Below are 13,970 nucleotides of genomic sequence, written 5' to 3'. Positions count from 1 at the left end.
GGGAGTGGAGGAAGGGAAGGGAAAAGTCGGAACACGAGTGTGTGCAAGGGATAATGTAAAAAATTACCCATGCATATGTTCTGCTAATAAAAAGTTATAATTTTTTTAAAAATGAAATTAAATATCCAATTTTGTTCATCAAGAGATTAACTATCCCTTTTGTATCAAGCACTGTGTGCTGGGTACTGAGGATACTAAAATAAGAATGACTAGTCCTTTGCCCTCAAGAAACCTATATTCTACTAACTGGGAACCAATTTTATAATTTCTTCACATAGTTGCATGAATATACAACATCATCCTTGAGAAATAGACACTGTGCTACATTCCTACCTTATATCATTGCTTGTGGCTTGGTAACTTTTCCTTTGCTTTGTTATTAATATAGAACTATAATTTCAAATACAATTTACCTGGCTTGATTATTATAGCTACAGATTCACATTTTTTACTTCACTTGCAGACTTTTTAGCTGTACTCTAAAATTCCACCCAAAGCTAGGAAATTTAAGGAAATGAAGGTTTTATTAATGGCTATATTTGCATTTTAATTAGAGGCCTAATTATTTGAAAGTTTTCTAGCAGTTTTTAAACTAAATTTTTGCGGGATGAGATTCCGCCAGACAGTTTGAAAAGGGTGGGGGGGAGGGGGTTGGGCGAGGTTAGTGGAGAGTAAATGGCTCCGCCTCCGCACCCCCCCCCCCCCCAGGGGCTCTTCTCAGCCCTGCTGGAGCCCAAGGAGCCTTGAGTGGAGTCCCACTGCCCCAAGGTCCTCCGGACCTTTTGGTCCCTGTGCCTAGAGTTCCCCCCTTGTACACTTCCTGTCGGGCAGTGAGAGCCCAGCCCTAACACGAGACAACTTCATAACTATATACGTGACAGAAAGGTAAAGTGAGAACATCAGGTAAGCCCAAGTTTGGGACTAGGGAAAGTAAGATGAAGGTTTTTGCAAATAGTTGCGCAAGGCCCAGTTCTGCAGATTTTTAAAGATCTCCAGGAAAAACTGAAGGAGTGTCATGATAAAAAAGCACAATCCTTACGGACCAAAGTAAACCCGGCTGAAAAGACAACGGATTTTAGATGCAAGAAGATTGGGAGGTTTGTTGTTGGGGGGAGGGGGGAGCGGTGTTTTGTACCAAAAACCATCAACTGAGAGACCAACAGAAAGCCCTTCGGGACACCATTAAAGTTTTGTAAGATCGGATAAGAGCGGGGGTTATGTGACAGTGCAGTAACTGAGGGGCATTGGAAGAAACAGTGAAAATCATCGGCAACAAAATCTTACACTTATCATTGAACTTAGGAATGATGAGAATGCCTTACCAGAAGAAGTTAAGCTAGATTTTGAAGTTGCTTATTAAATTTAAATGCGTGATGAATTGATATTTATGTGTGTATGCCTTAGACATAGATAAATGGATAGATAATTTGTGTGTGATCCAACTGGTTTTTGAGGCAGTATAGCATCATTGATGTTTGAAATTCAAATAAGAAGGGTACCTTGTCTGCTTTATTATTTATTTTTTTTTTTAGTTTTTTTGCGGAGGCCCTTGGGGTTAAGTGACTTGCCCAGGGCCACATAGCTAGGAAGTGTTAAGTGTCTGAGACAAGATTTAAACTCAGATTCTCCTGACTTCAGGACTGGTGCTCTATCCACTGCACCACCATCCCCACCATATCTTTCTTGAACAAAATAAAGTCTTAAAATTGACAGAAAAAGGACAGGAAATAGTTCATATATTTCATAGATGTTCTTACCATCAAAAGAATATAATAGATTTGAAAATATAACCAAGAATTTTAATGAAGAGATATACTTTGAATAGGCTTTTTCTCTATCCTGTGTTGTGTAGAAAATGACATTGTACTACTTTTCTTGACCGGAAAAAGGATATTCATTCTCTTAAATATTTAATTTAAAATTAACATAAAAAATAAAGTTTATTTTCTTCCTCTTTGGGAAATCCATGATTTCCAAAAAAAACTGTCACTTTCTATAGGAAATTCATTCCATTATGCACATTTGCTAGTTTTCTGTCCCATAGATATTACTTTTGTGCTATACGTTTTGTGTTTAATTTTCAAAGGGGTTTTTGCCACAATAGAATGTGAGTTCCTTGAGGGTAGTTTTTGTCTTTATAGAACCAGTTCTTTGCACATTGTCTAATTCCTAATTTAATAATTGCTTTTTGAATGAATTAGTGAATAGATGTTGGTGTATCTTCTGTCTACAAAGCATTGTATTGTCACTTTGGAAGTTAGCAAAATAAATAAATGAGAATCTTGGAATTCTAGAAGAAGAATCTGAGTTGCATAGAGCTCTTACTAACTTGATTGAACAGTGTTCCACTTTAGTATTAAGACATAATATTCCAGTTATGGGTATGAGCATAACAACCTTTATATCTGGTATTATCAATACTATGTTTCCCACTTATAAGAACAAGATTGTGCAATGGAGGCTGGTCCTGAAGTCAGGAAGACTTACCTATCTTAGTTCAATTTTGACCTCAGAGGCTTAATAGCTATGTGACTTTAGGACAGTCACTTAATAGTCTTGTAAAAAGAGTTGGAGAAGGAAAATGACCCATGTTTCTGTTACCTACAAGACCAAGTTAGATTTAAGTAAGAGCAGATAGATACTCAATATTTTATATTGAATCCCATGCAATTCTTGTTAACTTGGAGGAGGGAAGATCTAAAACCTAAAAAGTGATTTTTAGAAATCCTTTTTTGTTATTTTATTTAAATCTGCTGCCTGAAGATTTGAATAAAATATTTAAGCATGAAGTTTTTACTAAAACTATAATGATCAAATCATGAATTTTAAGTGAAAGAAGAATAATTATAGCTACTCATTTTAGCATATTAGAAATTTTTTGTTATTTTTGAGTATTTAATTGAAAGTTTTATTCCAGGCCACTTTTTTTTTTTTTTTTTTTTTTTTTTTTTTTTTTTTTTTTACCATTCAGTCACATATTTTCAGGCAGTGTTTCATATTTTTTGTAGTACCGTGAAAAGATTCTTTCTTGTATAATTTACTCCTACTGGCTCTCCCTGTATTGTATGTACATTGTGTTTTTCCTGTTTGCCCCCCATTCCTGAAACTCTCTCCTTCATCTCTGCCTTGCATCTTCCCTGGTTTCTTTCATTCTCAGCTACAGTGCCACATTCTGCAAAAAGCCTTTCCAAATTCTTCTTAATCATTGTTAACTCTGCAACTGGGGGATAACTATTTTGTAATAAATAAGTAGAGACAAGCAAAACGAATCAAAATATTGACCATGATATTGACCATGTCTGGAAATGCCTCATTCTGCCTCTCTTGCCCATTATTCCTCTCTGAAGAGATAGGAAACATGATGCATTATTTTTTTTTAATTTTATTTTATTTAATAATAACTTTGTATTGACAGAATCCATGCCAGGGTAATTTTTTACAATATTATCCCTTGCACTCGCTTATGTTTCATTTTTTCCCCTCCCTCCCTCCACCCCCACCCAAGATGGCAAGCAGTCCTATCTATGTTAAATATGTTGCAGTATATCCTAGATATAATACATATTTGCAGAACCAAACAGTTCTCCTGTTGCACAGGGAGAATTGGATTCAGAAGGTAAAAATAACTCGGGAAGAAAATCAAAAATGCAAATAGTTCACATTCGTTTCCCAGTGTTCCTTCTTTGGGTGTAGCTGTTTCTGTCCATCATTTATCCATTGGAACTCAGTTAGGTCTCTTTGTCATAGAAATCCACTTCCATCAGAATACATCCTCATACAATATCGTTGTCGAAGTGTATAATGATCTCCTGGTTCTGCTCATCTCACTTAGCATCAGTCCATGTAGGTCTCTCCAAGCCTCTCTGTATTCATCCTGTTGGTCATTTCTTACAGAACAATAATATTCCATAACATTCATATACCACAATTTACCCAGCCATTCTCCAATTGATGGGCATCCATTCATTTTCCAGTTTCTAGCCACTACAAACAGGGCTGCTACCAACATTTTGGCACATACAGGTCCCTTTCCTTTTTTTAGTATCTCTTTGGGGTATAAGCCCAATAGAAACACTGCTGGATCAAAGGGTATGCACAGTTTGATAACTTTTTGGGCATAATTCCAGATTGCTCTCCAGAATGGTTGGATTCGTTCACAACTCCACCAACAATGCATCAGTGTCCCCGTTTTCCCGCATCCCCTCCAACATTCATCAACATGATGCATTATTATTATTTTGATTGCTATTTGGTCACTGCTTTGATTAATGTTTTCCATCTGAAATAAAGAAGACTGCCAAAACAGAAAAACCTAGGGTCTTTTAATCTAAGGTCTACCACATAGAGTCAAAGTATTGAGGTGCCCAGGAGAGGCAGGATTAAATACATTTCAGGCAGGAGAGAATCTCTTGGGAAGCACAGTCTGGAGAAGTTTATGAGTTGTTTTATTTAACAACTGATTGGGAGTGGATGGACAAGCATTTGACATTTGGTCAGAACCACTGGCTTGGGCTCTGGGAACAACTATAGGAAGCTGGTTTAGACCTACTCCAATCTTGGAGTAGTTGGGATCAAAGACATTCAACTTTGCAGATTTTTGACTCCTTTTTTTAAACTTGTTTGTATAGGCCTCAGGCAATTTGTAACTCTTAAGATTAGACTAAATCAGCATCTACATTCAACAATGTCTTTCAAAATTATCTTTTACAGTATTGTGGTATTCATAATTTGTTCTCCTGGTTCAGCTTATTTTATTCTATGTAAACTATTAAAAATTTATCTGAATCTGTCACTTTTGTCATTTCTTACAGCATAATAACATTCTTCTTATATTCTTTTACCACAGTTTATTCAACAGTTCCCCGCATTCTTGGATCCCCGTTTAATTCTGGTTCTTTGCTCCAGCAAAAATGCTGCTATAAATGTTACTGTGTATTAGCATTCTTTCCTTCTATCTTTATTCTTTTTTGGAATATGTGTCATTTAGTAGTTTGCTGGATCAAATGGCATAGTTTTTCTTATTAAATGACTCTTAGCCTTTTTAAAATGTGATTATTGATAGTTGCCTGTTCATAGCTTGTTTATCTTGCTATATTCCCTCTAATGTTTTTTATCTTTATGAATTTTGCTGGCTATGAATTGAAATCTCAGGGCTATTTTGATTTTTATTTTCTTAAAAGTGATTTGGTACAGTCTTTAATATAATATAAGTTTGTAAATAGTTTCTCTCTTTTGATGATTGAACCATTGACTCAACTTAAAGATACACAAAACTGATTATATACACAGGTTTTTCCACTTACCCTGTCTGTCAATTACTTTTTTGCAATTATCAAAATTCTCTTTAGGTTGATTTGTATAATTTTAAAAAAATTAAGACAAGTCTACTTTGGTGTGAGGGAAAAGGTAGAACAGGCACTACTTATGGACAAAATTTTAGAATATAAAATTCTGTTTTTCTTCTATGCTTCTTATAGTCATAATGAACGGAAGGTGACCTGCAAGCATCCAGTTACTGGACAACCATCACAAGACAATTGTATTTTTGTTGTAAATGAACAGTAAGTACAAGAATTTATTATGAAATGCTTGTTTTCCTAATTCATCACTTCTTTTTTTAAGATTAAAATTATTAGAGAATGAAGTTTTTATTTATATTTATAGCAAAATTCTTCTAGTAAAATTTGCCATCCTGAATATTTATATTCAGATGAAACTGCCAAACACTAATGACTTTGTTTGATTTCTTTGGAATAGCACAAGGACCTTCAAAGATTTTATCATGAAGGCTGAGATTTTATAAATTGTTTTAACTAATAAAAGGGGTAAGTCCTTGGTTTGTTGTACTAACATTTAACTGATAACCTTCAGTTCAACAAACATTTATTAATAGCTAACTGCTAACACTTTGATCCATGAAGGATCTAAAAAGATTAAGAGAGTCTTTTAGGTCAGGAAGAAAACAATTAGGATTTAGAATGTCATCTATACTAAGATGGTAGCAGTAGGAATGGAAAGATGTTATGAAATTTTTTAGATCCCAAAATTTATAAAGTTGTTTTTTGATCTATTTTGATTTATTTTTAAAGTTCTTTCTAATTAGATTTAGACAATGTGGTATCTCTTGCATAGCAGTTGGCTTATTTGCAATGAAGACATCAGATCCCATGTTCTCTATTAAAGAAATTCATATTTTAACAGATTACCAAAGACAACATAATTGTCCACAATCAAAGTAGACCAGGCCAAATTGTGGTTTGGTGAGTCTCTGCAATAGATTTATTTTGTCATTCACAAGATTGCAAGTTCAGATTTTTTCCAGTGCGTCTTGATATTTGAAATGAGACAAATATTAACTATTTGATTTTCATTTTCTGCTGCACTTAGTACATGCCCTTGCAGATGCTCAGTGAATATTTAAGAATAATTTTTAGGATGGGGAGGAATTCTTTTTTTGTACATTATTTTGGAAAAGTGAGTTGTTCAAGTAATTAAAATATATCCTTTTAAATACCAAAACTTTTGCCTCAAGTTTTCCTTCTTTCCTTCTCTCTTTTTCAAACATTTCTGTTATTTCCTTATGTTCTGCAATAAGAACCATCCATTATGATAAAGAAGTGCAGTTAAGCCAAACAAACCAACATAGTAACCATGTCTAATACAGTGTGATCTGACCATCTTTCTACTAAAGAAAGGAAGTATGTTTAATCATCATTCATCTAAAGTCAAGATTGGTCATTACACTGATTTGAGTTCTGCTCTCATCCAGTATTATTTTCCTTTACATTATTGTAGTCATTGTATATATTACTCTCTTGGTTGTGCTTACTTTTCACTGTCTTTGACTTTGTTGTATTATCTGTCTAGTAGGGATTATTTCTCTCTATTAATATTTTGATGAAAATCTTTTAAAATAAGTTGTTCACTTTATCTTCTGTCTTAAACAGCATTTTGAGTTATTGTGAAAAACTAGGAGTGCTTTCAAATCGTGGCTGTGTTATTGTAAATTAGAAAGTTATATGAGAATAAATTGTGAAAGGAAAGTATAAGGAAGAATAAGAAGATAGGGAAAAGTATCAAAAAAAAAAGGAAAGAACAGAGAAAGAGAAATTGTGAGATTGTTTCTTATTACTCTGATTGTCTATTTTGTTCCTCTTTTTTATACAAAAGAGGGGGTTGTGATGAAATTGTATTAACATCACACTTTCCCTGCCTCTCAATTTTATCAGTCATGTTTGTATCCAGGAAACCTGTATTACAATTTTGATTTGACTCATGGACAAGTATATTAAAAAGATCTGCTTAATACTAGCCTAATCCTCAGTCTCTCTGATTTTGTAATTTCTTGTCCTCCACCACAAAAGCCATAACCAAGAAAGTTTTACTAAAAAATGGCAAACAAATTTGATTTTATGTGTGGCAAGGGTTTTAAAAAGACATTAGTGAGAGTTTTAAAAATGCATTTGCCTTGAGACAGAAAAAAACCGCCACCACCATTGCTTTAATGAAAGAGTCAGCATCATGGAGTAGATGTAAGGCATACTTTAGAATCATGAAGACCTAGGATTAAATCCCAGATCAGTCACATGCCAGTTCTGTAACCCTCCACAAGTGTGGTTTCATTTAGTGTCCCAGGAAAACTCTCTAAGATTAAGTTGCATCGAAGTTGCTAGCTTAAATTGACCGAGGGGATTGGCTATACTAAGGAAATCATGATTTTCTTTCATATTATGAAGTTTATTTGTTCACGCAAAAACTTTTAAATGTGATGCAATGAAAATTATCCAATTTTGCTTCATTCCCACTCCCCTTCTTTTGACCTGGTTCTTTGGTCTGCTAGCCTTAGTAGTAAAAAAGTTCCAATCTAATTTTCCTTTAAAAAAAAAAATTTGTGGCATGATTAGATAAATTATACAACATTTTGGGGTGGTCCTAATTTCTACAAGACCACTTTCCCATCTTCTTAGTAGTTCTTGGAAAATAGTTTTTTCTTCAAATGTTTTATGTTCTCAAGCTTATCAAACATCTGTTATTAAGTTTGATGATGTCTGATGCTTGCTTACCTATTTTTTCCCTATGGTTTGATCTATTCTAACATTTTTATTTGTTAAGTACATGAAAAGAGCTGAGTAGCTTTTTAAAAATGAAGATTATCATTTTCTATAATTAATTCAATAGAGTATTTACATTTTACAAAAGCATTTGGTGGAATTTCTTTAGATATTGTAAACATGTTGAAATGTGTTCAAAGAGCTGAACTCTAATAATTATTGTTAATGGTTTTGAGGACAATTTGGAAAGAATTCTTTGGTAATATGCCTATGAACATGTGGGTCTGGCCCTTTGTGATTTAAAAAGAAATTAACTTTAAATGATTTTAAAAGAAATATTTGAATTGAAGATTTAATAGGAGACATTTTGTAAATGTCTTAGGTCAGTACTGTCAAACTCCGAAACAGAAGCCATCAATCCAAACATAAGGATCCATGTGGATTTTCATATGTAATGTTATCTGTTACATTTTTATTTGTTTTATTAAACATATTCCAATTACATCTTAATCAGCTTTGAATGGCAGTCAGCAATATTGCTGGCTACTATGTGTTTGATACCAGGACTTTAGAATTGTAAAGAAAGCCAAAGTTTGATTTTCAGGAAAATAAACTGGAGAAATCTTGAGGAGAAAGTACAACTAGTTGTAGGAGAGGAATCCAGCTGAAAGACCGTAGAGAGAACCTTTTCCTTTTTTAAAAAAGGGAAGAGACTAAAGAGAGTTAAGACAGACAACTAAAGGAGAACTAAGAACATCATTGGTAAGACAAATTAGATAAACAGATAAGAGGAAGGAAAGGAAATTTGGAATGTTTATCAAAGTGATCAAGTGCTAAAGAGGTTCTAAAGCAGGGATTTTTAATTTGGAACTACTCATTTCCATGGGGATTGTGAATAGGAACTTTAATATTATCCTAATTTGGGGAAAGAATGGGTTTTGGAGAAAAGGTACTGAGTTCTGTGTTGGTCATATTGATTTTGAAATGATAAGAAGAAAGGGGAAAAGCATGAAGTACATACTATAGTCCTGGTACTTTGCTAATTACTTGATGAATAAAGTCTCATTTCATCCTCACAATAACCCTGAAAGAAGTAGGTTCTGTTATCCTCTTTTTGCAATTAAAAAAACTGAGGCACAGTAACGTATGACTTGCCAGAGTCACATAATTAATGTAGCTGAGATAATATTTGAACTCAGGTCTTATTAATTTGTGGCTCAGTACTCTATCCATTTTGCCTTGCACTCCACCTCTAAAATCATGTACTGGATAGACATTATTAATGGAGGACAGAAGCCATAGTGTGGGTGCTTAAGATGCAAGCAGGAAAAGAGTAGAAAATATGAAAGGCAAATTTTTCTAGGTCTTAGTGGATGATAAGACTGGCCAAGTGATAGAAGAAATGAAAGAAGGCAAGAATATCATGTAGAGAAAAAAGGGAAGAGCTATTAAAGAACTGTGAACAATTAGAGCAAAGGGGGAAAAATTGAGGCTTTCTTTACATAGAGGAAACTTGTTGCTCTGAGAAGGAAGCAAGTATTTGTTCAGGAAATGACAATGTAAAACTACAGATGCTGTCACATAAGAAATCATCTACAAAGTTTCAGAAGATTGATATTAAGGCATGTTTTCCCCTCCTGGTGGTATTAATAGAGAGATCTGCTATCTTCCAGGGATATTTATTCAATATTTCATCAAATCTTGTCAAGACAGATGACTACAACCAAATATGATTTTTGTGAGCACAAATTATACTTCTAGAAGGATCAGACAGGAAATTGAAGTTCTTAGGTACACATTTTTCTTATCAGTCTTTTCATCATTTGTTACAATAAAAAGCAAATTTTGGAAATGACAGTACAGTCTTTGGCTTAAAGTATATAAGTGTAAAGCATATACCAGATCTGAAATGCACCTAACAAGAAAGTATATATTGTATAAACCTAATCAAAAGTATTTTAAACTGAAGAATAATGAGAAAGAGAATGGCTTAAACAAATCTACCAAGCTTGATAATCTTAAGGAATAGCTACAAGGAAGGAAAAACTATTTAAGAACAGTTGAAGCATATAAAAGTTAACAGAAGCAAAAACTAAGAAAGGAATCAGTAAAATTCCATGACTTTGTATTTTGATATACACAAAATATTCACACACAAAAAAATCACAAAAGTATGGCTAACAAACAAGAATTAAGGATCAAAGTGCAAGGGAATATTTAAGTTAACCTAAAATTATTTATTGGCATTGTTGAGATTTGGATGGGATAATACCAATGACTGGAATGGTATAGTTTATTCAAAAGAAATGTGATAGGGTAATTTTTGCATATTTGAAAGATATATTTATGTGAATGTTCCCAGAAATCAAAGTGGGTTGGAGCATAACATCAGTGGATACCATTTGTAGAAAAGATACAGAGCTGTAGGTTAATTGATAATTCGGTTAGATTAATTTCAATACTCTTGAGTATTAATTGGTGTAAGCTTAGAAGTTCTTTCAGAGGCAACTCAGTGAGTTATTAGCCCTGTGCATTTAGAAATCTTTTCATGAATGATTTGTATATATCAATGTGCAAACTTTTTTTTTTTTTTTTTTTTTTTTTGATGAGTCAGGATCTACAAAAATCTTGACTGGTCATAGAATTAGGACACATCTAATGAGATACAATTTAATAGATACTGAATTTTCACTGAATTTAGAAAACTAATTTCAGTTACAGAAACTGAAGGAAATAAGTGATCTAAAGCTGAATTAAGTGAAGCATAATGTCTAGCACTGGGGAGGATCCTCTTTGTGCCCTCTCTTATTCAATTTCAAGTTCTACATTTTAGGAAAAAACATTGGTAAGATGAAGAGTCATGAGAGGAGAACACTTAGAATAGAAAAATACTTTGTAATGATCCTCTATGAAAAATTATTTGAAAAAGCTGCCACCAGTTAGCTTGGGGAATTGAAGACTTAGATTTGAAGGTGAGCATTTTATCTATTAAGTATATACTAAGGCAGATCACAAGGAAGAAGGATTGGGATTCTGTTCTGTTTGGGCCCTGGAGGAAAAATTAGAAATGGCATGTAGAAGAAAAAGAGAAATATATATCTAATGTAATTTTCTTACAATTAAGAGCTATGGATAGGTGAAAAAGGAGATCTGCCTTGAGAAACAAAAGTTTCCTCTTAACTGGAAGTCTTTTTCCAAATACATGTATAGATAGTTTTCAACATTCATTTTTGTAAGATTTTGTTTTTTAAATTTTTCTTCCTCCTTCCTTTATCTCCTCCCTCCTCCCCAAAACACCAGACAATCTGATATAGGTTAAATATGTGCAATCCTTTTAAACATATTGCCAAAACTTTAATGTGCAAGAAAAATTAGGGAAAAGAGGAGAAAACACAAGAAAGGAAAAAAAAAATACTTCACTGGAAGTCTTTAAAGAAATGCAGGATACTTTTTCAGATGTGTTGTAGGGTAGAATCTTCTTTAGGGTTGGACCAAGTGGCTACTGTTATCATTTACAACTTTAGGGTTCTGTAATATATGAATGGAATATTAAACAAATCTATTTAGTTCCATAAAGCATGGTTTTTAAAAAGTTTACTTTTAATATATAAGTATATATTGTAATCTATATTACTATAAAAGTATATGTGTATTATAATATATAAGTAAAAAGTGAACTGGGTTGCCTTTCTACTCTTTATTTCATACCTTGAGCCCTTCAATTGATTCTATTGTATACATTCATTTTCTTATCTTTTATCTTTTTCTCTAATTTTTCCTTTATTCCCAATACATAATTCTTCCTTTGATTCACAGTGTAGTTGCTTTATTAATTACTTACAAAGGACTCTTGCCCATTACACACTTATTAAAAAGAAATTATTGTCCTTTTAGGAGGTTGATACCATTTCAAATCTGAGCAGCTGCTTCTCAGCATTATATCTTAATTAAAGCAGTACTAGTATGGAATGGTTGCTTAATTTAATATTTGTTGTTATTTTGAGATCTATAACTGACCAATGTGAAATTTTGTTAAAATTACATCAAGCTCCTTTTAAAAAAATCTAAAATATTGGAATGAAGATTAAGTATGAATTTGTACCAGTTATATGACCCAGGAAATATATAAAATGCTTTTGTTCAGAGTTTTTTGTTTGTTTTGTTTTTTTAAAGGAATGAAACTGGTTCATACAAATAAGTTTTCTGTATACCTGAAACTTACTCTTCAGCTTGATGTAATGGAAAGAATAGGAGTTAATAGAGTAACTGTTTACTTCCTAGTTCTGTCAGTTACTAGTTGAGTAATCTTTGGCAAGTTCCTTAAGTTCCTAGGACTTTATTTCCTAGATATATAAAATAAGATATTGGACTGGATGATGGTTCAAATCCTTCCTGACTCTAAATATTTATTTAGACCAATTTTTTTAAACCATTTTAATAAAACTTGTTTTCCTAAAATGGATAACCCCTTGTTATCCTATAGAATGAATTTTAAAGAATTTATATTTGTTTATGTTTCATTGGTCGGCTTTTTAAATATCTGTGATCAATACTTGATGGAATATGATATCTTCATGGGCTATATGATGTATAGTCTCACAATGTCTTTTAAAAACTTAAAATAATGGGACCTAGATAATCCATAACTTTCTCTTTACATCAAGTCTAAATTTGCATCTCCTCAGATTTTACCTATGCTTCCATTTGTGCCCTCTGGGGGATAAAATGGAACAAGTTTGCCCCATCTTTTAGGGGATAACCCCTCAAATATTTGGATATAGCTATCATAGCTTCTCTTTCTCCAAGTTTTTGTCTTTTCAGATAAACCATCCCAGTTTCATTTTCATATAGAATGAAGCTGATATTTTTATTATCCTTTTAATGTTTAATTTATCGGTGTCCTTACTAAAATGTGGCACTAAAATGAGATCTTAACACAATACTCCAAATATAATCTGACCAAAGCAAAGTACATTGAGTCTTTCATTGACCTAGTCTCTGACATTTGTCCCTTTTTTATGTATGTATTTTTCAAAATATATGCAAATATAGTTTTCAACATTCATCTTTGCAAAACCTTCCCTCTCCCCACCTTCTTCCCTTAGACAGCAATAATATATAGATTCAATGTAGGTTCAACATGTGCTATTCTTCTAAACATATTTCTACACTTATCATGCTGTACAAGAAACCTCAAATCTCAAAATGTGAAAATGTATGATCTCAGCCTTTATTTAAATCATAGATGAAAATGTTGAACAGCATAAGATCAAGCACAAAATTTCTGGAGCATCTTTCCAAGTTGTCATCAAAGTATTAATGACCGTTCTTTGGATCCTGTGAATCAACTTGTTTAAAATCTCTCTAATTATGTTTTTGATTAGCCCATTGCTTCCCATCTTTTCCACAAGAATGGTAGGAAAGTCTTTAGCATGTGTGGCTAAAATTTAGGTAAATCATAATGACTACATCCTCCTTCTTTCAGCTTAGTAATCCTTGCAACAAAGAAATTTAATAGGCTGGCATGACCTATTTTTACCAAAACTGTGCTGACTTTTAATGATCTTTTTCTAGATATTACATATTCAGTAACTTTTCAAAAATAATAGTCTATCATTTCACCAGCAGTCAAAATCAAGTTCATACGCTTCTAATTTACAGACTCTTTCTTTCTTTTTAAAAATATGAACTTGTTTCCATCCCTGATCCTATAACAGCTCATTCTCTATGATCTTTCAGGAATCACTGACAGTAGTTTCATCGATCAATCTTTTAATATACGGGGAAGCAGCTCATTTGATCTCTGAGGCCATTGTGCCTGTTATTAATAGTAGCTCCCGCACACTTCTAATTTACCATTCCTAATCTACTGTGGGCTGGCAAACCAAATAGCTAAGCTTGTCACAACTGTGTCTATAA

General features: G+C 33.0%; 1 protein-coding gene across 33 annotated transcripts in view; it reads left to right on the top strand.

Moving 5' to 3' along the window:
* PLEKHA5 (pleckstrin homology domain containing A5) overlaps positions 1-13,970 on the top strand; it is a 188,782-nt gene that overhangs the window by 68,089 nt on the left and 106,723 nt on the right. For 32 of the 33 annotated variants that reach the window (XM_051961343.1, XM_051961348.1, XM_051961347.1 and 29 more), the window contains one exon: positions 5,478-5,561. In XM_051961343.1, coding sequence (XP_051817303.1) covers positions 5,478-5,561 — 84 coding nt within the window. Of the gene's footprint in view, positions 1-5,477; positions 5,562-5,757; positions 5,827-13,970 lie in introns of those variants that run through there. The other variant, XM_051961370.1, reaches the window with a different exon arrangement.

Source organism: Antechinus flavipes, chromosome 5, assembly GCF_016432865.1.
Source record: "Antechinus flavipes isolate AdamAnt ecotype Samford, QLD, Australia chromosome 5, AdamAnt_v2, whole genome shotgun sequence".
Taxonomy (NCBI): domain Eukaryota; kingdom Metazoa; phylum Chordata; class Mammalia; order Dasyuromorphia; family Dasyuridae; genus Antechinus; species Antechinus flavipes.
This window is presented reverse-complemented; position numbering and strand designations above follow the sequence as displayed.